Genomic DNA, 24,940 nt, shown 5'->3' with positions numbered 1-24,940 from the left:
ATGATAGAAAGGATGATTTCCCCTCACTTAATTGCATGATGGTTATGGTAATGCAATTAATCTATCTGTGCTTCCTTGTTTAATGAACTAGAAACAGCAGATTCATGGCACCGAGATTGGGGAGTCCTGACTGAGAACCAGGTGACCTGGGTTTGATTGGTAAGGTTGCCACTTGAGGAGCCAACTTGGGTGATAGGATAGGCAGCAGCATATTCCTGTCCCACCTATTTTTTCTTTGGGGGGGGAGTTATATTCAGGGATGTAAGCTCTATTGGTGATACCACGGCATGTATGCTGTCGATCAGAATGTAAGTAATGTGTTCTGTATCTTTAAGAAGCATGTCAAGGCTGTACGTGGACGTATAAATTCCAGAAACGTGCAACCCCTAGTGCCATTTTGTAAGAGCAGCCACAGTGTTAGCATGCATGATCACAGTTGTTTGTTTGTATATAAGTTACTTAAGTTAAAGTCAGTAACCTTCTAGAGTGATGTGTTTGTATAAAATAAAGCTGCTTAAACAGAACCCACAAAGACTCTTCTATTTTGTCCAAAGTAGGAGAGCGACATGGTGTCAGAACAGAGATCGAAGAGAATAAGATCCAGAGCCATGAGGTGCAGAGAAGACAGTGAAGGTAAAACTAAGAGAAAACTAAGAGAAACGAGCACAAAAAGAACCAGAAAAGAATCAAAAGTAATAAGAAGTAGCACAAACTATTTATTTCATAGAAGAGACAAAACGGGGGCATTACAAGAGCACAAACTGCATTATTGAGCAAGCAGAAGGCACAAAATATTTGTTGGCTAAAACTAAATGTTTAAAATAAAGGTATTTGCTGAAATAATTAACAGTAAAGCAAAACAAATATGTTTAAAGATAAAACGAGCATGTTTAAAGCAAAATTGGGCATGTTTAGAGTAAAATGAGCATGAAAAGGGCTTAAATGAGCAAAATTAATATAATACGGGCAAAAAGGGCACATTAAGCAAAAATAAAGCAAGGTGACTGCATGTGTTTTGCAAAGTGCTATGTTTTTGCATAATTACGACTTTGTATTGTATCAAGGGCATAACTTAAGTTATTCGAAGTATCTCAAAGTGTGTAAAAGTGCTTACAGGGTGTGCTTGTTACTGTGCATGTATTTTGAAGAGTTTATTGTGTGCGAAATACAACTATTTCATGAAATGCTGTCAAAGTATAGCCATTTTGAAAAGTTTCTTGTGCTGGGTGTGTCTGTTTGCAAAGTGCCACCATTACAAAGTATTTCTTGCAATGTAAAGAGTTGCCTAGCAAGGTACCACCATTTTGGGGACATTCCAGTGTGCTGTATGCAGTTATTTGCAAAGTGCAACTACTTTGAAATGTTATTGAGTTTTGGGCAAGAGAGGTCCAGTTTATTCACATTGTGCAGTTATTTGATATGTTTCTTACACTGATGAGGCGATTTATTGCAAAACGATATTACAAAAGTATTACAGTGCTGGAGAGTTTATTTCACTTGCATCGTAAAGTTGTTTGAGATGTTTCTTAAAATGATGATAAATTACTTTAGCAAAATGATGCTAAAGTGCCCAAGAAGTTTATTTCACAAAGTCCAATCATTCAGAGGTACTACGAATTTGTTCATTAGCATTGTTTCGAAAAGCCCAAAAGGTATAAAAGAAGCACATAGGCATTGGACAAAGTTACAAATACTGTAATAAGCTGTTGGCCTATGTGCATGTGTGTATGTTTGTACTTGTTTGCAAATCCATTCACTGGTACGTGTTAATATGGCAGACGGATTTTGAAAGACCCTACCACTTGTATTTGATCAGAATATTGTGGAGAATTGGAGAATATTTGAGCAAGAGTACAATATTTTTATATAAGCAGCTTATGCAGATAGAGATGCACACACCAGGGCATTCATTTTTCTAAACTTAGCTGGGTCAGAGGCCATAGAAAGAGAGCATTCATTTGTATATGCACCTGCAGTATATGAAGGAGAAGATGAAAACCATCATATTGTTGTATAGGCTGAATCCAGAGAAGACCCCGAGGGTTTGAAGTGCAAGTTCAGAGAAATGTGTAACCCTCAGACAAATATTACATTAGAGAGGCATTTGTTTTACACAAGAGCTCAGAAACTAGGGGAAACATTTGCAGCTTATATAACTGACCTGAGAAGCAAAGCTAAGACGTGTCGGTTTGGTGACTTAAAAGATGAGGTGATAAAGGACAGGCTTCTGTGCTAAGCCAAGATTCTATCTGGTAAGCTCCGAGAGTGTGGAATATAGGAGGAACCCTAAATATCTTCTTCCTGTACCAGAATCATTGTTTCTGTGATGCAGACTTCAAATATAAGAGTGAATCAGACACTGTTTCCATACCAGAATGTGTTAAAAATTCTGATTCCATTCCAGAAAATGTTCCAGACATTCCACAAGTCAAACATTTTCCAGAGACAGTTCTAATTGCTAAATCTAATTCCCAGTTTTATGTCACACAATATGGGCAAGTATCAAAGTCTAGTGTGAAATACGCAGCAACGTGGACATGATTGTATACATATATATATATATATATATATATATATATATATATATATATATAAAATATAAATATATATATATATATATATATATATATATATATATATATATATATAATATATATATATATGTGTATGTGTGTGTGTGTGTGTGTGTGTGTGTGTGTGTGTGTGTGTGTGTGTGTGTGTGTGTGTGTGTGTGTGTGTGTGTGTGTGTGTGTGTGTGTGTGTGTGTGTGCTTAGTATTGTGTAATGCATGGACAAAGAATTACCTGTGATTTCTGCATGCCAAATAGACTCATAACGTCGTATAGATTTGCTATTTGCTATATTTAAAACTACCCTCATTTGGTAAATGCTGATCTTCCTGGTCCCCAAAGAAAATCTTTAAATTCAAAAGTTGACAGAAAGACTGTACATCTTGTACAAAATCATATTCAGACACATAAAAAGTAGGAAATATAGTTTAAACCTTTATTAAGAACTTTATAATCAGACCTCACCAATAGATTTATGGAACATGGATATTCAGAGTCATTTATCTCAGATTAAACATCTTGTGGAAAGGATGCCCAGACAGCAATTATTGACATATGGTGGGTCTAAGTCTGGATGCATTTCCAAGATTAGATTCATTACCACGTTTGGTAAGAATAGCAAATCTTTGATTGTGCTCATAAATAAGTATTGGGATATATTACTTGCTGAAGAACATTTGGTGACTATATTAGAGGATAGATGCAGGTTCTCTTATAGAAAGGGCATTACTTTAGATGGACATTTTAGTCATTTTAAAAGACATCCATCCATCCATCCAAGTGTATCATAAAATACAAAGGACCATTGTGGGTGCCAGGTCATATGGATGTTATCCATGGGAACATTGTACCTTCTGTAGATATGTACTTAAAACAAAATAATTTTCAAGTAAGAATACATCCAAAGTTTTTGAAATTCGTACATTATCTAGTTGTAGTAGTTGTTGGGTGATTTACCTTGCTGAATGTCAATGTTCGGCTTTTTATATTGGCCAAACATCCAGGCCTTTTAAACTTAGAATTTCCGAGCATTTGAGCAATATACGTAACAAGGTTATCACCAACGCATTATACAAACATGTTCAAGTTCATAAAACAGCTAGATTTTCCTTTACAATTATTGACAGAATTGCTGGTTCTAAATTTTCCAAAAATAAATTACATGACATTCTTAATAAAAAAGAAAGATCTTGGATTGTAAATCTGGCTGGTCTGTTTCTCCAGGCCTAAATTACCATTTGTAAACATTTATCTAGATTTATTTATATGTATATATATTTTTATATATATATATATATATATATATATATGTATACATATTTAATATATACTTTTTATGTATCTGTTTCTTATTTTTGATGTGTACGTGTGCATTGTAAATACCTTTAAATTTGGGCTAGGTGACTAGTATGTTCTGGTTTTGATTGGTCAATTTAGAATATGGTGTAGTTGTTCTGCTAATATAAAAAATTGTTACATTGATAAAGGTCATTGAGACCGAAACCGGTCTGTATTAAACGCAGGTTTCTCTGTCATGCTGGCTATTTGTTCTCCAGTGCCGTGCAGTTGCTGTCCGTGCGAGGGGTCCTTGTTGTAGTTCTTGATAGTAGCCAATAGATGGTTCAGAAAGAGACAGTCACAAGATCACATACAAGAGTAGCCAACATGCAGCTCAGGTAGACTTCCTCCTAGTAAGGAATAAGGAAAAAGGACTGGGGTAGAATCCATGATTGCAAAGTCATCCCCAGCGAAACAGTCAGCCCGCAGCATAAACCATTAGTTGCCACAATCAACTGGAAGCAGTGGTCACAGAAGGCTCTAAGGTCAACAGAGACCATGCTGAAGACCTGGAAGTTGACTGGAGAGAAAGTACAGCAGTTCAAGGAATTGGGGCTCTAGCACCCCAAGAAGAGAAGGAAATTGGTGGAGTTGAAGAGGAGTGGCAGCACCTAAAGCAGCATGTGTTAGGACTACAGAAAGATATGTGGCCAAGTCAGGTATGGAAATAAGGTACATAAGGAAAGCTGGTGGTGGAATGCAGAAGTCCAGCAAGTCATCAAAAGAAAGGAGTGCAGGAAGAAATGGGAGATAGAAAAAACTGACCAGGCTAAGAAGGACTACTGGTTGGCTAACAAAGAAGCTAAGAAGGAAGTTGCAATAGAAAAGTATAGAGCATCAGAGGCACTTTACCAACTTCTGGAAAGTGACTCAGTAAGGGGCACAAAGAAACTATATCAGATTGCAAGGCAAAGACAGGAAGATAAAGAAGACAGTTAGACACCCTTCATAAGGGATGCCAGCAACAACCTGCTCACCAGCCCAGAGGACATCAAAGCAGATGGAAGGAGTATTTCCAGCAGCTTCTGAATGTAGAAAACTCCACAGAAGCTGTACTGCCCCAGAAACAGCCTACAATGAGAGAAGAAGAGGAGCCTACCCTAGACGAAGTAAGAACAGCACTAAGGAAGATGAAGTCAGGGAAAGCAGCAGGCTCCGATGAGGTGACAGCAGAGATGATAAAGATGCTGGGTGAGATAGGGGAGAAATGGCTCCTGAGGGTACTAATAGCAGTGTGGAGAGAAAGGTGTATCTCAGATGACTGGAGAATAAGCATACTTGTGCCAGTGTACAAGAGCAAAGGGGACATCCACAACTGTGGGCAGTACAGAGGGATCAAACTCCTACCACACTGCATGAAAGTTCTGGAGAGAGTGATTGATAAACGGATATGCAGAGTAGTAGAATACAAGATGGGAGATGAACAGTTCAGATTAAGATCAGGATGCAGCACAATTGACCCAATGTTTGCATTGAGACAGATACTTGAGAAGAAGCTAGAAATGAGGACAGAGTCCAACTGGGCATTCCTAGACTTGGAGAAAGCATATGACAAGGTCCCAAGAAAGCTAATCTGGGCAGCACTGTGGTGGTTTGAAGTCTGGAAACATTGGTAGAATTAGTGCAGGCTATGTACAAGGACCCAGTGACTCAAGTACAAGCAGTGTTCGGCCTCACAGAGGGGTTCCCAGTGGGAGTGGGTGTACATCAGGGCTCAGCTTTGAGCCCACTGCTGTTCATACTGGTGATGGACTACATTAGCAAACAGGTTGGAGGGGACAGATCAACAAAGCTGCTGTATGCAGATGATGTAGCAGTACAGGCATACTCTGCGCTAGAACTTCAGCAAAGGATAGGAGAATGGAATGCAAATCTGAAAGCACATAAGCACATGGGAAGAAATTAAGCACAGATAAGACTGTGGTAATGGCAGCAAATTGGGGAAATCAGAAGAAGCTGAGAATAGAGATAGAAGGGAAGATAGTGGAACAGGTAAACAGCTTCAAGTATCTGGGAGAGGTGGTTGAGGAGAAGGGTAGTCTGAATGAAGAGGTGAAAGCTAGAATCAGAGAGGCTGCAGCCAACTGGCATAGAGTATCAGGTGTAGTCTATGACAGAAGAATGCCAAAGAAGCTGAAAAGTAAGGTGTACAAGGAGTGGTGAGACCAGTACTATTGTATGGTACAGAAACCTGGGCAGTAAAGGCAGAACAGTTGAAGAAGCTAGAGGTAATGGAAATGAAGTGATGCACACTGTGGGACAGACGAAGAAATGAGGACATAAGAGCAGAAGCTAAAGTAACTCCAATTGCAGAAAAGATCAAAGAGAACAGATTACAGTGGCTTTGGCACATGTGTAGAAAAGCAGAAGACAATCTGGTGAGGAAGATTTGAGACAAACAGGAAAAAGGTAAGAGGAAACAAAGACTTCCAGCAAAGAGGTGGATGGACTGTGTGAAAGAAGATCTGCGACAATCAGGCATGAGTGTTGAAGAAGGCAGGAGTGTGGCACTAAATCGAGAGAGTTGGCGATAGTTAACACAATACTCCGACCCCAGGTAGAAAAAATGGGAAAAAGGGAGCTGATGATGATAGGCTCCTATCAGTTTGTCGAAACTTCAGCAGTTCGAACACCATATATTTGAACTGTGAAGTTCGGAAACTGATTATTGCAAAACCGTGGAACACCAAATTATTAGTCAGGGAAAGAATTTGGTGGGTCATTTCTGTGGTTTCGCTATTTTCAGCACTGTGGTGTAAAGTTACGGGTCGGGTTCAGGTAAGTGTGCGATTGTGTGGACATTTGGGTTAGGGCACGGGTTAGGTGAGTTAGAGTTAGGGCGTGGGTGAGGTGGGTGTGCGATAGTGACAGACCTTAGGGTTAGGGTTTGGGTTAAGGTAAGTGGATCGATAGTAGTGTATGTACAGTTTAGTGTAGGGTTAGATGTAGGATTTTAAGTGTATGTTTGTGGATTGCTGTTTTTTTGGTGTGCTTGTGTTGTGTGTTTGTTTCTTGGAACAGTGATTTTTTTCCCTGGGAAAAAATTTCTGTTCTAAGCCTTTGATGGTTTTGCACTTCGAGGTTAGAAGTTCGAACATATGGTGTTCGAACTTCTACCATTTCGTCAAAGTGATATAGACCCAATGATGATGATGATTTCCATGCCAGTCATGGCAGTAGCAGCAGAAGGGCAGAATGGACAGTCAGGAGAGAAATATATAGCAGCAGTACCACAGTCGAGGCAGGGGTGTAATATTTTGTAGTGCTGACAAAAGAGGTGGAGTTAGTTCCATGGTTAGAGGCTACAACAGAGGCAAGCAGAATAAATGAAGCATGTGTTATAACCCGCAGGCTATGCAGGGTAGTGCATAGTCTAATCACACTGTGCATCAGACATCTCCATACCCACACACATTAGGGGATTAGTAAGGTGCAATCATTATCCTCTTACAATGGGAAGGGGAGCAGAGACAAACGATTGCAGAACTATAAGATGAGGTATGTTCATGTAAAGTGACTTTGGTTGCCACACACTCTCTGGTAGGTTATGGGGAGGCAGGGATCTCATCCTCCAGTGATGAGTTGAAGCTACCATTGTGTGACCATCAGTGGTGTCCACTATGTGGGCTTATAGTTTTGAAGCTTGATGTGGTAGGGAGGTTGTAGAACTATGGGACTGTGAGTATCTGCCCTGATGAGGCATACGGTGTATTCATTCTGATGAGCACCATTGCCAGTAATCTAGATGATGTCCAAGATCTGAGGTGGCAGATTGTATTCTCAAATGGCACAGTGATGCCATTTCAGCAATGGCCTATGAAGCCAGTCTTGAGATTTTTTTTTTTTGTTTACCTCCCTGCATCCTGACTTTCCAACAGCCACAGAAGGAATTATCTGTGAAGCAGACTAGATGGCAGTTGAAATGTACTGCATGGAGCAACCTAAAGAAGAACCTATAGAGACATTTGTCACTAGCAACCTCAGCAGCATTGTTTACTTCCTGCTCCTGTATTTATTGTCATTGTGTAGTTGGTTCATATTACCCATCACCACAATGCTGTGGGTTGAAATACAATTTTGCCTGAGTCTCTAAATTGCACTTACACTGGTTAATATAAATATGAGGCAAAAATAGGGACATTCTGCAAAAATCTGAACAACTGAGAGGTATGCCTATAACCCCCTTTGGCATGCTTACTACTGCATATTAAAAATAATATATGGTGCATCTCCAAATGACACACGAGTGGTTGGTGCTAGCCCAGCTCACACCTACAAGATACTTGCAAATGTGAGGGGGTGTCACTTCCCTTGGCCAACCAGTGAGCACCAATGACTCCCCAAACTCAATGAGGCCCTTCAGTAATAGTAATCTACCCCCTGTGATGGGTCTGTCTGACACAATATGCTACACTTTTTCCTTTGAATGGAGTATCATATCAGCAAACATTTATCAAGTCCCTTGTAAATACCTATTATGAGTCACAGCATTTACACCCTGTACAAGTACCTGCCAAATTTTGTCCTAATAACATATGTCTGTAGCAGCCTTGCTCAGGAGGTACATGTCTTGTGTGCTAATGGTCTGCAGCAGCACTTCAGTATCCAGGGTAGTTAACTTTTCCAGGTGTTGTCTCCCAAAAATAAGTGGGCATGTGAGGTATGCTGTAGGATGCCCATATCTATGATCACTGCTCCCCTTTATGCATCTGGTTATCAGCTGCAGTTAGTGTTATGTACATCACACACCCGATTTACATATTGTAATAATGCCTCATCATATGGCCAAAAAACTTCATACTGCCCATGGCATGAACTTTACAAAGTTTCTATTATAAAAGATTGCCATTGTCATCCCCCCCAAGTGTCATGCTGATGGTACAATGCCATACCGCTGTCACCCCCCCCCAAGACTCATGCTAATGGTACAGTGACATACCACTGCCATGGGTTTCTAGTTACACTTGCAAAAACTTTGGTATTCAAATTACTTTCAAAAACTGTATTGAAATATTCTTTATACTCGATGCACATTAAATAATTAGTAGGTGGAATATTTGCTTTAGGGGCTCCATATGACTCAGTATGAATTACAAGAATTCATGTTCTTTATGCTATAAGCCGACTGTTGACACTGTAGTGCAGCATAAGTGGGTGCTGCACTCCTGTGTTTACCGTCTTTCAGATGAGATGCTAAACTGAGACCCCATCTCTACAGCTGATGGTAGCTCAAGTGGATGTAAAAGATCCCATGGCACATATCGAAAAGAGAAGGGGAAACTCCCCTATGACCTGTCCAAATTTCTCCTAGTATTGTAAATACCACCTCTGGTCTCCCCCCTGAAAAGAGGCTACTAGTCTAGTGGGACTAACCAGGGCAACGAAGGATAAATAAAAAGTTTAAAATCGACTAGAATGTGTAGATAGATTATATAAATTAGCAATAGCAGTTTAGCCGTTCTAGGACACAGAACTAAACAAACTGAAAAAAAAAATAAAAAGGAAATGACATAAATCTCTACATGACACAATAATGTCATCTCTTAACCCTAGGAAGCCTATTTGTTTTTTGCTGTTTACAATGATTTATACCTACACACAAATAATTACAGTACTTGTAACTAATTCATGATATACAGCCATGTAACATTGTTCTGTTCTAGTACAGTTTTGTAGAACATGGCCTCTGTGCAGATGGAGTTGCTCTACAAATTTTCAGGTAACACAAGCAATGTTTGATGAGTGGACAGCGTTTGCAAAACTGCCTTCTCCCTTCCCCCAAGCACTAGAGAGACTTTTGCTCTTCAGCATACAGGCAAATATAAGGAAGTCTGAGGTTATTGAATTCAAGAGTGAAGGCAAAGCTATTTGAAGGTGCAGTATTTATCAATAATAATTTGTTTGAAGGTGTTTCTAGCAAAGAACAGCAATAACTGAAGGTGATGAATAGGCAGATTCCAATGATGTAGTCAATTCTCGTTTTTAACTCCCTATAATTTTAAGACACTATGTGAACAAACCAGTTACTCAATAACAAATGCAGCCCATTCTATGGAAACATTTGTTCATACTCACTTATAAATGTACTGTGGGTTCTGTAATGTATGACTTATCAGTTCTGAGAAAGACAGTGCAGAATAAGCTACTCACTAAAAAATACATCATGTCCCATTCATGTTATAATATGTTGGTTGGTGTTAATGCTGGGAAATTTTCACCACTTGTCAAGAAGCTCTGCCAAATGGTTTCTGGTCTGAACTGCAAGATTTCTCCAAATTTCTGTCATTAAAACCACAACACACTAAACACTATCTGATGTCATTTTGTTTAACTTTTTATCAAAAACTAGATGCAGAACACCATAGCAGTAGAAGAACTGCTACAGTTAAATTAACAAAAAAAAAAAAAAACTGCAAGCTTACTATGTCCTGAGTGAACTAAGGTTGTTGTTGTGTCTTTCGGCTTTTTCTGGTTAGGGGTCGCCACAGCGGAACTTCGGTCCGCTAATGATTGGCAGTAGATTTTTACGTGCTGAGTTGCCAGCTCTGACGCACAACCTTCAACCCATTCACGCATGTCTCCACACAGAAGAAGCTTTTAGCTTAGAATCGAACAGGACAACGTCTTACTGTGAGGCGACAATGCTACCGCAGCACCACCACCGCAGTCCTGAGTGACCTAACATAATTTCATATGTCAATAAATACATAATAAAATAAATATTATTACCTGAGTGAACTAAGGTAATTTCTAATATTTATTTTATTATGTATTTATTGACATGTGTGTAAAGGGAAATTCCAATAATTTTATCCATTTTTAGCAGAGGCCTGTGGACAAAAGCTCCACAAATAAAAGAATGGAAAATACATATACATTAGTGAAAACTGGCATAAAAAATAAATACATTTTTATATAGATATATATATATATATATATATATATATATATATATATATATATATATATATATATATACACACACACACACACACACACACACACACACACACACACACACACACACACACACACACACACACACACACACACACACACACATATGCACATTACAGCTGGAAGCAAGTTTTACTTTCAGACCTGTCAAAATATCCACTCTTTATGTCTCAATACTTTTATATGAAAATGTATAGTATAAAACTGACAAAGTACAGTATAATAGATTTACAGTGATGTTTTGAAAATAAGCATTTTTGTATTTATATTTGCTTCATAGCAATGGTTAGGACAGTATTAATTAATGGCCATTAGTGTTCAACAGTTGATGCAGAACATGGACAGTGTCCATTGCTGACATACCTTTTGTGTTTTTGGCACATCAGTGTGACGCTGGGCACGCAGAGATCGTGCAGACTCTGTTGGCTTTGCTGGTGCACAGTACATCTCTAACTGGTTCAGGGCACAGCTTTGAAAGCAGCATTGCTCCACAATTCCCTTATTGGGAGTTCGCCTTGCGTTGGATCCGTAGGTCTGCTTGCCTGTGTAAAGAAATGGATGCAATGAGTATTAGAGATCAACCAGCAACAGTACTGCATGCCGTTAGTTTCCAACTTTTTTTATTTTAAAACCACAATAAATGACAACATATATCAGGTAATTAATAGTGATACCTGAATAAATGCACACACTTTACATATAACTGAGAACATTCCATATTACCACTTAAAAAAAGAACACACATGCCCTGTAACACGAAGCAAACAAGAATAGAACATTAAACTGAATCTATTTAAATAACTCTGCAGACTATTTCTTGCAATAATAGGCAGACCTATTTGTCTGAAGAGCTATTAACCATCTACTGCTTGTTATCATATTGTAACTGGTTCAGTCAATAAACATTTTTCAGTTATCTCTCAGAAGAAACAAATTATTTGATGAAGCCTCCACCCTCCCTTTTTGATGGGGTTGCCTGTATTTACACACGTATGAACAGATGAGAAATATAATGCAACTTAGATATGGTCTTGGCCGGTTTCCCATCAGAAGCAATCTACAGACATATTTTGACAGAAAATTGAAGCAGGCCTGTGCATATAGTGGCATAGGTAGTTACAGGATCGAGGCTTCAGCCGCTGTCTGGACTCAATGCAATTTAAAAGTATTTCCATGCATTGATATGCCACCTACCATATTCTCTGTACTGCTGGAATATGACAAAACATACATAGATCTAGTTGTGACATTAAATTACTCACACATCTACACTGAATCCTGACTAGAAAATCATTTCATAACTTTCATCATGGTCAGTAGGCAGCATAAACAAATTTCTGGTGATATTCAATTAGTTTAATTGTCTTACTGAGTATTCTAATAAGCTTGCATCCTCACTTTAGCCGACGTTTTGAACACCAGTGATACTGTAAAATAAGTCTATATATGTTACATCCGCTATGCATTCATATTCATACTATTATTTTGAAGCAAAGCTGAGGCTTTCAGGGGGGCTTGCTAACAGCCATGGTAGGTGGAGGGGATATTGAGGATTCTCCTTCTGTATGCATTTCAGGAGTGATGATTGAAAAGGATGCCATGGCTGGTAGTACTTCCAGATGTCATGCGGGTTGATCTGGAATTTTTTTTTTGTAACTGAAAAAATGTAAATGCTTTCCTTACTTTAATTACCTAGTCAATGTTTGCATACCGGGTTTTGCTAAAGTCTTTCATATAATTCTCCTGCTTTTAAAACTAGATTCCTGCAGATGGGTAAATTCCTTCTACAGTGATGCTGCAGTTTTGTACTGTTTAGGAAGACACTTCAGGCCAAGTGGGAGACCACAGTACAATGCCATGACTTTAGATGAGCAGGATAGTTTTGTAATACTAACTGAATGCTAGATGTGTAGTACCATCCCATATTCTTGTCTCTATATTTGCGCATGACAGGAGTCTGTTTGTTGATATAGTAACTATTTTATGAATACAGATTTTTCCATGGAAAAGCTTAATATGGGACGTCCAGCTCCTCCTTGGTTAATTAGCTTGTATAAAGCACATCCAGGTATTTTTCCTTCTTTATGTATTCCTATTTAAATAAAATGTTAGTTTTTTAAAATTTTGATAACCAATTATTAGAAAGGAAATGTCTGAGGAGATACAATACTTTAAGTACCATTCAGAGCCACCTATGCTGTTTCACTAATTGAGAACTTCTGAGTTTTATTTTTATTCACCTTTAACCCCCAACATTGTAAAATGAATTCAGCATATTATTGTTTATATGTAGATCATTGACTGGGGATTCTGATAAAAATAAGGCAGTTATCTTTAAATAAGAGGGTTCCCAACTCATTCCCTAAAGAGCATCAGGCTTTTAATGTTGCATGATTCCGTATCCATTGAGCCAATGGTTTGATTGCTAGGGTAAACAGGGCTAGTAACACTGGACAGCCTTGCTAAGTATCTCTCATCAAGGATAAAGGCTGGGATAGCAGGGTACTGGCTAGTACTGTTCTATATGGTACAGTGTATAAAGCTTGGATGCCTCATAAAAGATGTAGGGAGACTTTCTGAATATATGAAAAAGTACCAAGGCTGGAGTGAAAGACTTTGTGCAGGTTTGCATATATCTGATTAATGCAAGGGTGTAACCTGACTTGAATGCCTTTTTATAAACCAGTCTGTGAAGGTGACTAAACAGGGGGGAAGTGATGGCTCAATTTCCTTAGGAAAGGTTTTTGCATAAAACATAGCTTTCTTCTTGATCATTGTTACTGGCCTGCAGTTATCTATTTATCATGCATCTTTTATGAGTTTTGGAAGTTGAACTATCTTTGATACTTTTAAGAATAATGGGCTTTGTCCTCATTAATACTTCTTCAAACAGTTTTAAAAGAGGAAATTGTCAAATGAAATGACCTTGCATAATTGTGCTGTCATACCATCCAGCCTGACTGCTTTGCCCCTAGGAGTGGTAGTTGTTGCCTTTTACACCTCCCTTAAAGATATAGGATTCACTAGCTCTTCAGCTCGCAGTTCTGTAAGAAGAGGGAACTACAAGAACTCTAGGAATTTCATCATCTTCTGTTTGTCATCAAACTTAGGCCTTCTCAAGAGAACAATAGAATTCATTACCAAATCAAAGTTTTCTTTGGGGCTAGTACAGAGAGGATTGTTGACCTAATAGCTGGGATTAGCATAACTGTCTTGCCTGTAGTTCGACAGGAGAGCTAGCAGTGTAACCAGCTTACTTCCAAAGCGTGTGGTTGCATGATAGATTTTATAAGGTGACCATTGGCTCTGTATACCTCCTCAGTGGCTAATTCTTACTTTCCTCTGTAGTTATATTGTTTATTTTTTTTGTAGTTAGATGGTTTGCAAAAGCCACTTGTATATCTACTGTCAAGCTCTCTATTGCTTGATCCTGCATAGAATGATACTTTGTCTTAGCCGCTGTGTAATTAACTTTCAAACCTGTTTTAAATGTTTCCCTACATGTGAAAACTGGTATAGTATTCAGCAGGAATTTATTTCAATGTTTTTCTGCAGCTGCCTCATGATGATACAGTACAAGTAAATCAGTTCTCCAATGCTTCTCATCCTAACTTCTCCTTAAGACGTAGTGTTTGGAAATTTTGCATTACCTGATGATCTGACGAGGTGCATGGCTGGACTGATATGCTAAGTTATTTGTCCATCATGAGGGAACAGCCAGTAGTCAAGCTGCTTTGGGAACTCTTGCTCAGTGCAATGAAAGGAAAGAGTGGTACATTCCCTCCTCCCACTATGAAAGTAAAGAGTGGTACATTCCTTCCTCCCACTATGAAAGTAAAGAGTGGTACATTCCCTCCTCCCACTCACCCACCTCCAAACTTTTCATGGGATCTGCTAGGCTTAAAGTATTTAAGCTATCTTTTAGTATGGTTCTCTTGGTGAGTCTAGACCTATCCAGGGCAGAATTTAATATCTCACTGAAATCCCTCCTATGAGCATTGGAATGTCATCATATTTAAAATTGCAAAATACACTAAAACATCTCTAATAATTTAGAAACATTGTAGTTGTAAACATATATCATAGCAGGAGTTGATATACCATTAGTCAATCTCTCCTCTCTGTCATGTTGGGCGTCAGTAATCCCCCCAGCATAGTCCCAGTCCTATGAATGCTGCTACCGTACATTTGGATGATTTGGCTAAAACTGCCTACAACAGGTTTCCTTGGAAAGGAGATCAAATATTGTCTCAGTTTCCTGGGTGTTTTCAGCAACACGGTTATGTTATCTTTTCAAATGATTCCATTTAGTCTTAAGATTAATAGTGCTTATATTTAAAGTTATAGCAGTGATATTTTGTGTACTCATTTACAGCTAACAGACACTCGTACTACCAAGCTAGTAATGTCTAAACTGTAATCTGATAACACAGTCAGCTCCTGATGTCGTATGCTGGTATGCAACTTCTGAGCAGCAGACTAAACAAATGGCAAATAAAATCAGGGCATAAGTGGCAGCACCCAGTGGTCATCACAGCAATTTTGCTCCTTGGTCACGGGCATGAAGCAATAGGTCCTATTAGGGTCCCTTATACACAAGGAATGGTTAAATACAATCACAGGTGTTCAATGTGTGTATTAAATTGTTGACTCCTTTTCTTCTTCTGCTTACAGAGTGCTTATTCTAGTTTCTTAAACATGTTTTCTGCAAAAAGGTGATGTTTTGTGTGGTTCACTCCTTTGGTATGGCTAGGCATCATCCTTATCAGAAATATAGGTTACTGCTGTGTCCTTCACCTGAAGGTTCCTCTTTGTCTAGTGAAGCAAACCTGTTCTCAGTCAGCACCAAGAAGAGATGCCTGACCACTACATTCATTGCTGGGTGGTCAGGCTTTTTGAATCTGTCCTCAATCCTCAAGTCTTTTCTCAGGCTACTACTCAGGGGTTGCCAGATCCCAGCTTTGCACCAAATGTGCCACATGGTCTAAAGATCTTAATCCGAGTAAAAGTTGACTTCCCTTTGAGCTCCAGTGGTAAAGGCTTCCTTGGCATGGATATTAGATTAGGTACAGACTCAGTGCACAGGCATTGCAGGTGAATTTCATAACAGCATCAAGAAAATCAGAATTCACCCATTTGTTCTGACATTTCTGGGACAGTACTGCTAGAACTCAGAATTCTGTAGGGATATTATTATTGTAATGTAACTTACTAATAAGGGAATATTGCTGCATTCATTCTCTAATCTCTGGTGAAAAGTCTTAGAAAAGTCTGACCTCACAGAGTAAACCACCTCCACCTCTCTTATAGCTGTTGATATTACTTCTTTATCTTTGAAGTTTAGTAGCTGGAGCACTACCTGTCAAGGTGGTTGATTTGGGTCTGCCTGGGGGTTTAGGAAGCACTGCACTCTTAAAAGATTTAGAACCAGCTTAATTCACAGTTCCAAGAGTGCTATCATAACAGACCTCTCCAATCTCTCCTTTCGACTGCCAAGTCTTAAAATTGTTCCAGACATGCCTTTTCCTCAAGTTTAAATACATTTTATTGCAATACTCTGATGGCAACCTGGTGGTTTTAGACATAGACTTATGTCCCTTAGAGTTGGCTGAACTGAATCAATATAGCCAGTTCCATGAAAACAGGCTTTGGAGCCCTGAATTTTTCATTGCAGTAGCCTTAAGTGTTGTGGTGTCAGGTAGCCCTTGGTAGCCTTGCTGTCAGTTTATTAAGTTTATTGCCCAAGACCAAGTATAGAGCCTCTTTCGTTACACAACCTCATGGCTGACTTGATCAGGATGTCCCAGAACAAGCTCCATCTGATATGAATTGAACTTGATTTTGACAAATTGAGTGAAGGTAAATGTCTTAATGTAAAAAGAACATAAAATGAAGTAGGACAAAACGATGACTCATGATTCCAAAAGAAAACCGCCTTTAATAACTATCAAGGTGCACAAAATGTAAGCGCTTTCACAGTTACACAGACTGATTCATCAGACGATACTACTAACCTAAACCTTCATGCATTATATACATTGCTTTTAACTCAGCTGTAAACCATTACTAATTGCTACTGAACATTTAAAGAGATACCATCTAAACGCCACCATGCTTACTTGAAATGTCACCACTATTAAAAATACATAGCGAACAACTACACTTGTTTTAAATCCATCACAAAAATATAGTTATCTCTTCACAGTCACATTCAATAAATCTTAATAGAAAACTATATTATACAGCATATTTATAGTGTTGTGTGCAAAAATTGATAAAAAACATGTATTAACTAATATTATACAAGCAATCCCATAAAAAACTTTTATCTACGCAAGGGTCTGGCTTTTAAGACAGGTTTAATTGGAACTTTATCAGTCAAGCCTCGACCACTGTCACCTCTCAGTCTGATAATCCAGTGAGTCTCATTAACTTCAGTCCTATTTTTAGGGTCTATATTAAATGAACAAAATGAGAAAAAAGAGAATGCTCTTTCATCGACACATAAAAGCCGAAACCACAAAACAGCAAAGTTACGGAACAGCAATTGCCATTTCCTCCACTGTGGTGTGATCTCGGTGTTGGTATATTTAAGTGCGGGGCACAGCCACCCACATGGGGGGGGTGTGGGAGGCAAAGCCCCTCACTTTATTTTGTCTTTAGATCTTTTTTTTTAGCAGTGATTTTTTTTCCCTGGGAAAAAAAATCGCTGCTCCGTAACTTCGCTGTTTTATGGTTTCGACATTTATCTGTCGATGAAAGAGCATTTGCTCTTTTGCCATTTCATTTATATAATATAGACCCTATTTTTAACGTCCCCATGTCTCCCATCCAATCTAGTTCTATCATGAATCAGTCTGTGTAACTGTGAAAGTGCTTACGTTTGTGCATCTTGATATTTATTAAAGACGGTTTTCTTTTAGAATCATGGTCATTGTTTTATCCTACTTCATTTTAAGTTCTTTTTACTGATTGTTTTGTGGAGTAGGATATTCATCTGGTGTGTCTTCGTGCTACTGCTTGGTGGATTCATTCATAAATGCCTTAATATATTTATTTCTTGGCTAATAGTTGTAGAATTAGAATGTTTTTAAGTTGAAATAATATGTTTCTTATTTTCTAGATTTTTGGGAGCAAAGGATTCATGCTGCTGCTTCCATTTTGGTTAGTTGTGTTCCACATCCCTTCAAGCTACAGCATAATGCAAAGCCTATGACATAAGCAGTTTATTTATAAGAATTTAATACCACATAAAAATCTCTCTTAATGATGTTGATATGATCAATATTTAATTTACTCGGCATTTATTTACTCCCTACATGTACCAATAAATGATGCATAATCTAGATCGAAAACTCCTTATTGTATTATCAAACTCAGATTGCCATCTCTCAAGATACCGAAAAAAAAGATTGAAAATACAGAAGAGTGAATATTGGACATCACACTTTTCCTTTAAACTTGCTTTGTCAGGGTGTAGAAAGCCTCTCTGCACCCCCCAAACTTATATATACCAACTCCAAGATCAGCTGATGTTAGGGAAAAGGGAATATTTTGAGAAATGGCAATCTCAGACTTCATATATGGAAGTCCAGATTTTCTGTCATTTAGTCTCCACATTTCAGGAGTTACTAGCAAGACCAACAAAGCTGAATTTGACCAAGTATGTTTTTTTTCAGAAGAATAATTAGACATTGTTTTTTTTTTCTTTTGCAAGATAGTAATTTACATATCTCTAATTTCTTACAAATTTAATGCAAATGCTACTTAGAAATTAAAAATAGTTTCAATCACCTGCGACATAATTTTGATTTAGCACATAGCATTGGTATCCCTCATTAAGTATTTTCTTTTTTTATTATTATTTGCTAATTTCATATCAAAATATACAGTCTAAGAGCACAATGAGAAGGTAAAGTAATTTGGTTTGGTTCACACCTTATGGGAGTGACATTTATGAGTTTCAAAGTACCATTTCTATATAGGATACAGCTAGCTATCGACTGCTTATTTCTCTGGCATCCAGCTATGCTGTTAGCCTACATCATTGTATGTTACAGGCTAAAATGCTGAGACACAACACTTTTTTGTAGAAAGAGTGAGTGAACATGGTGCCAAAGGTACTATAGTATTTCACAAATGATTTTTTGAAATAAATAAAATGCTGGTCTGATCAACGTGGATTAGGTATTATTTGCAAAAGACAGCTGATGAGGCAAATAAAAAAGACAGCACATTATAAAAATTATATTTTTTTCTACAGGTACCCATTTGTGCGCACATTACTACATGCAGGTATGCCATTTGTGAGCACATTACTATATGCATGTATGCCATTTGTGCGCACATTACTACTTGCAGCTATGCCATTTGTGGGCACATTACTACTTGCAGCTATGCCATTTGTGCGCACATTACTACATGCACCTATGCCTTGTATAGGACCACATAGAACTATACAGATTTTTTTCTGTATTAATAAATTAAACGTAATGTATTATGAGCAAAGACCAACATTTAGGGTGGTCTGTATCTCTCACCCCATCTATTGATCCTTTCTAATGGTGATTGAAACCAATAGCTATAATCCTTCTTATGTGAGGAGGGAGGGGTGGCATTTTCTTATGCTGTATAATTGTTCTGTATCTGTTTTGGACTCATGGATGGCCATTGATTTCAAAGCAGGTAGGAACACAAATTATCAAGTATGCTTTGCCCAGACTGTGAGCTGTTATGCATCCTGTATTTTTATTGTACTTTAATGGCTGTCAGGCCACTGAACCTACCGTTCTTTTTCCAGTGATCAATAGTGGTGACACAAAGGTGACGTTTTTCTACTGAGTAAAGAAAGCTTTGCCAAGCACTTGAAAATAATCATTCTTTTTGCAAACACTCCCACGTTAGGTGCTTGAATTCATGCTCCAGTACTGTGGTGTTAGGAGGACCTTGCACTGCTGATATACTGTCCTTCAGATGACATGTTAGAATGATGTCCCGTGGCTTATTATTTCATGGCATTTGTCAAAAAGAGAGGGTATTGTTTCACACAACAGATACAACTGCAATAAAAACAATACCTAAAACTGTATGCAAAATGTGACTCTTCCTGATCACAACACTTTTCATTCCTTCACTTTTAAAGATGAAGAGAGCAAAAAAATGCACATAAATAAATATCACATCAAAATGTTGCATATGTGTATGAAAATTTGAAGCAACACAATTAACCAATACAATAAAAAATAGAAACATTCAACCTCTCCAACTCAAATAAAGCTAAAATCTTTTCCTTCCTTTTTCCTTTTCTCATACTATGCAACCATATCATTAATAACATCTCCTGTGAGCCAGCCTTAATTACTCATGCATCACTAGGACGTATCTCCACTTTGATGGCATACAGCTAACTCATATTTTTCCATACATTTTAGGCAACAGAGGTTTCCTTCATCATGAATGGCTTTCTCTTTACAATCCAGACATAGTTGCTATCTCTAAAATGTTGTTGCAACCTAAAAGACTTGATTCTGAAATATTTCTGTCTAGAGTTAAAATATTTTTACAACCTTATACAGACAAAGGCATTAGAGGGGGTAGCTAAATAATGAATCTCTCAAATGTTCCTTGGCTCCAATTCATCTACGTTTCCCTGTGTGCAGAGAAGCAATAGTCACTTTTGTCTAAAGTAGTTACTGTAAAAGCTTGCATTTATTGCATTTAAGTACTATCCGATTCTCCATCTGGTTTCAGGACAGCATCCAAAAACACACCTCTATTCAAATTTCATTTTTATCCTTTTATTCTTATACCCTATCATGTAATCAATAACTAATTAACTTTCCTGTAATACAGACATCACTTATGCAGTTGTTCATCACTCTTTCCAAAAGAAATCTTTTAAAGCTTAACCATTTACAGAGGAAAGAAATACAAATTATATCCATCTTTCTCCTCATACTTTGCTATTTCTGTAAGTTCCATTACACCTCCAAATGCTGCATCCATTTTAACTTCTAATAAAAACAATTCATCATTCTATTTTATTATCAAACAAGTATCATTCGTATAGGTTAGTGTCCAATGAAAAATAACCTAAAACTCAATGGCATAGGTACAATGAGCTCACAAATATTTGCTGAGCAGAAAAACAAATTCAGATAAAAACAAAATAAATAAGCAGCATGGGACTTAAAAAGACAACTTTACTTTAGTCCTTACATTGCATAAACACCCATCATGTACCACCCATTCATAGTTTATTTGTTAACTGGGTAGGGGAAATGATCCAAGGACCCTTTTCAGCTACAACCCACATCAATGCCAATACAAGCACAGAGGAAGTTAGCACAGAATTAAAGGAGGGCGATCATCACAGGAGATTACTACAGCAACAACAGCATTGAAAGTATAAAAGAAGACAGAATCATGCATCTGGCAGTCTATATGTAAGAATTTTTTTACAAGGTGAAACCGAATATGTAGTAACATAATACATACAAAAACGTTTTTTAACCCTGTTCCTAAGAATGAGCAAAGGCAGATATTGTTGAATTTACTTTATGAGATGCATTTTATTTATCATTGGTGTGGTGACAAAGTCTACTTGAAGGTACTTACTTACAGAGGTACAAATCCCATAATAAGCTATGCAACTATCCATGTATTCTGAATGATGTAAAAAAACTCATGCAAGGCATGATATCTCCTCCCAAAATACCAGTAGCCTATTCTTCATTGATTGTAAAAAGTTAGCAGTGGCTGCAAATACTTCAGTCATACCTTATTAATGCTTTAACATTCATCAGTATTAAAGGGATGCAGATGTTTAGAAGTCTTATGTTTCTGTTCCTCCAAATATACAGAGCAGGATAATCAAAAGTAGTGATCGGCCAGATTATCTGGCTCCTTAAGCAGTCACATGAGATTGTTAACAGAAAAATGCTTACAAAATATGCTAGAAATACTGGCCTCACTTTGTATGTTAACTTTCATAGCCTACTAATCTACCAACTATACTTCCAAAATGGTAAAAGATGGGCAAAATTCGCTTCGAGCCATACAATGCACTGCATAAATTCCAGTGATATTCCTCAACTTTGCTCTTTAGTAAAACTGAGCCATAAAAAATAATCTCTCTCAAAGAATGGAACTTGCAGGTCATAAAAAAATATAATCAGGCATCAAAAGCAACCAAAAATAATGTACAAAATGTATTGACCGTAAACCACCATAAGCATTCACTGAGCGTTTTCATCTCTCATAAGACTTCTTCAGACTGAATGAATTAAAAGATAACAAGATGTTTTATACAACCACTAAATAAAATAATTCTCACATCAATTAAATAATTAATTAACACTAAGACAGAAGATGTTAACAATGCATGGGATAAGCACTATTTGAGTATTTTAGTTCTTGACCAGGTACCTGATTTTTTAAAATAGATTAGATGCAGAAGAAGAATTAGACTGGAGGGAATATTGTTGGTAAATGAGATTAGATGCTAGCAACCCTCCAGGGGTAAATGACAGGGAGAATTTTAAGATATAGTTAAAAAGAAGAGGGATAGGGACTAATGCAGGCAAGAGTTAATTAATTATTTAATTGAGGTTGGAATTCTTTTATTAGTGGTTGTATAAAATGTATTGCTATCTTTTGATTCATTCAGTCTGAAGAACCTTACGAGAGACAAAAACACTTACTGGAGGTTTATGGTGGTTTCTGGTGAATATATTTTGTGTATTATTTTTTGGTCATTTTTTGATGCCTGAGCCGTAAAAATACTCAACTTTTGCAGCATCTTTTCCCTTCCCAAACCTCAAAACTAAGTAATCAACAAGTGTGATAAATAGTCTCTTCCTCTGTCAAGAGCCTTCTAGAGAGGAATTCTTTTTCTCTCTTACACAAAATTCCTACAGTTAAGAACAATAAAACTTTTTTCAGTTCCTCCTTAAAATAAACCTACTTTTTCTCTTTATATACCCAAATATCTGTCTTTTGCAGTATACTGCCAGCTTTCCAGTTCTCTCTTTATGATAACTTTTTTGAGTCTTTAAAATTATTTATATTTATAAAGCAGTTGTGTTTATTATCTGGCCACCAAAATCATACCATGTATTATAAAAAGGATGTATCTCTAGAACATAAACCTGAAAGCAGAGTTTAGAAAAATTACTTCCTCAAAATATCATTCCACGTTTTGAAAAGACCAAATCTCAGTGCTTTCTGCACATTCAAATCAAACTAAATTAATATACCACAGCATGATCTGGCAAGGTGCAAGCACTCAATGAAACCCAAACTGCCATATTTCCAGGGAAATAAGCAATCAGTATGGACCTCATCTCCACTAGGACACATAGCTTCTAAGTGCCATTTCAAACAATTCAGAAGCCAAATCTATCATTTCTGCAAAATGAAGCATCTGCCAAAATAGCAATACATCTATGAAATATCCTTTAGAAGAGTCAGTACCAACAAAAACACAACTAACATACTGAAAACTATAATTTAACTAATAAGTAAAAAAGGTATTATTAATGAAAATAGTGTGAATCTGTGCTTTAACATTTGAGATATACATAGACAAAACTGCCTAAAAATATGTGAGGCCATGTTCCTTCCACTTCACCATTTGCTCTACATAAATAAATCTGGCTAAGGAAAGTGTGATTCCATATAAAATGTTCCTTACAATTCATTGTTTTCACTAATACCCAAATTTTGAATGCAGAAAAAAAGACTCTCTAGGTTGACATTTAAGGAGATCCAGTATAAATCAATAGAGTGGGATATTTTAAATGATCATTTTATGTAACAGAAAATGGTTAAAAAACAGCAAACAAATCATTTTGCAGAGTGCAAGCTAACACTCTTCCGAAAAGCTCCTTACTTATATAATTATGTTCCAAGCGTCTACCATTTCACAAAAGAAGACTAGGAAGAAATACCAGTTTTTGTATTTCGCATTTTCATAATTATATTTAGATGAAGGTAACAATAGCCTATGCATTTTAATTATTCGAAGACCCTTTTCAACTATCACTTGGGAAAGCCCAAGCCAACTGTCTCTTCCTGAAACATATCATGGTGGAATCACACTGACTTCCTAAGTTCCATGACTAAAATTATTCTTTGAACCCCTTTTTCCAGTCACTCTTGGAATCAGCTATTACTTCCACAAGGACATACCCACCTCATACCATAATGTATCACAAATCAAGATGCCCTTTTCTGACATCCTCCATAGCCACACCATTTCTTTACCATCCTTTTGCTAGTGATATAACTCTACAGGCATGTCAACATTAGTTTGTGGAGCAACTATTTTTTATTTTACAAATACCTGTCATTTAGATATTTTTTTTTATCTCATCACTACCACCCTTATCTACCCCCAACCAGAATGTCATTTCCCAGACTATCACTAAGCTACCATTATGCTCACATAGTTCGATGGCTATGTGCACAAAGCAATTAATACAGAAATTAAAATGCCTTCAAGGGGTGACAAAGTGGTAGTCAGGGTATAAAATAGCTGCATAGCAGAACACATCAAGTTGCGATGAATGTTGTGCACATTGACTCTACTCTTTAATGTCTGATTTATATGTAAACAAATCTTGCTAAAGCAAGGGAGTTACTAATTATTTATTGCAGGTGTCAGTACAAGGACTGATCCTTTTTTAATATCTATGCAGGCGGCACTGTTGATGGGCAAAAAAGAAATGCAAGTCTATAATCTGCAGCAGAAGATGAATACTTGAAGTAGTGAAAAAGGTAAAGTGGCACTATTAAAAAAAATCACAAAAGTAGTCTGAAGTATGGAAGCCCAGAGTTAATGTGTGAAATATTAGGTAGTGCACCTTAGATAGAACATTCTGGTAAAACACTAATGGCTAGGGGAAATACTAGCAATGCCAAATGTGAGAAGAGAGCTGGGATATTTATTTCACATGAATTAGATGGGGACAATCATTTTGTATAGGCAAAAAGAAGGACTAGGGGTCACTATCATGGCCAAGCAGAGGAGTCTTCCATACAGAGAAGAAGCATATTGTGCACCTGTAGAAACT

The 24,940-nt window shown here is 37.4% G+C and overlaps 1 protein-coding gene across 3 annotated transcripts in view; it reads right to left on the bottom strand.

Annotated features, from left to right (window-relative positions):
* IGF1 (insulin like growth factor 1) overlaps positions 1–24,940 on the bottom strand; it is a 418,876-nt gene that overhangs the window by 50,553 nt on the left and 343,383 nt on the right. For all 3 annotated transcript variants that reach the window (XM_044087739.1, XM_044087740.1, XM_044087741.1), the window contains exon 3: positions 11,229–11,407. In XM_044087739.1, coding sequence (XP_043943674.1) covers positions 11,229–11,407 — 179 coding nt within the window. The remainder of the gene's footprint in view (positions 1–11,228; positions 11,408–24,940) is intronic.

This window comes from Protopterus annectens, chromosome 11.part0 (assembly GCF_019279795.1).
Source record: "Protopterus annectens isolate FY-2018-M chromosome 11.part0, PAN1.0, whole genome shotgun sequence".
Classification (NCBI taxonomy): Eukaryota; Metazoa; Chordata; order Ceratodontiformes; family Protopteridae; genus Protopterus; species Protopterus annectens.
Note: the sequence above shows the minus strand (reverse complement) of the source record. Positions and strands in the feature narration are given on the sequence as shown.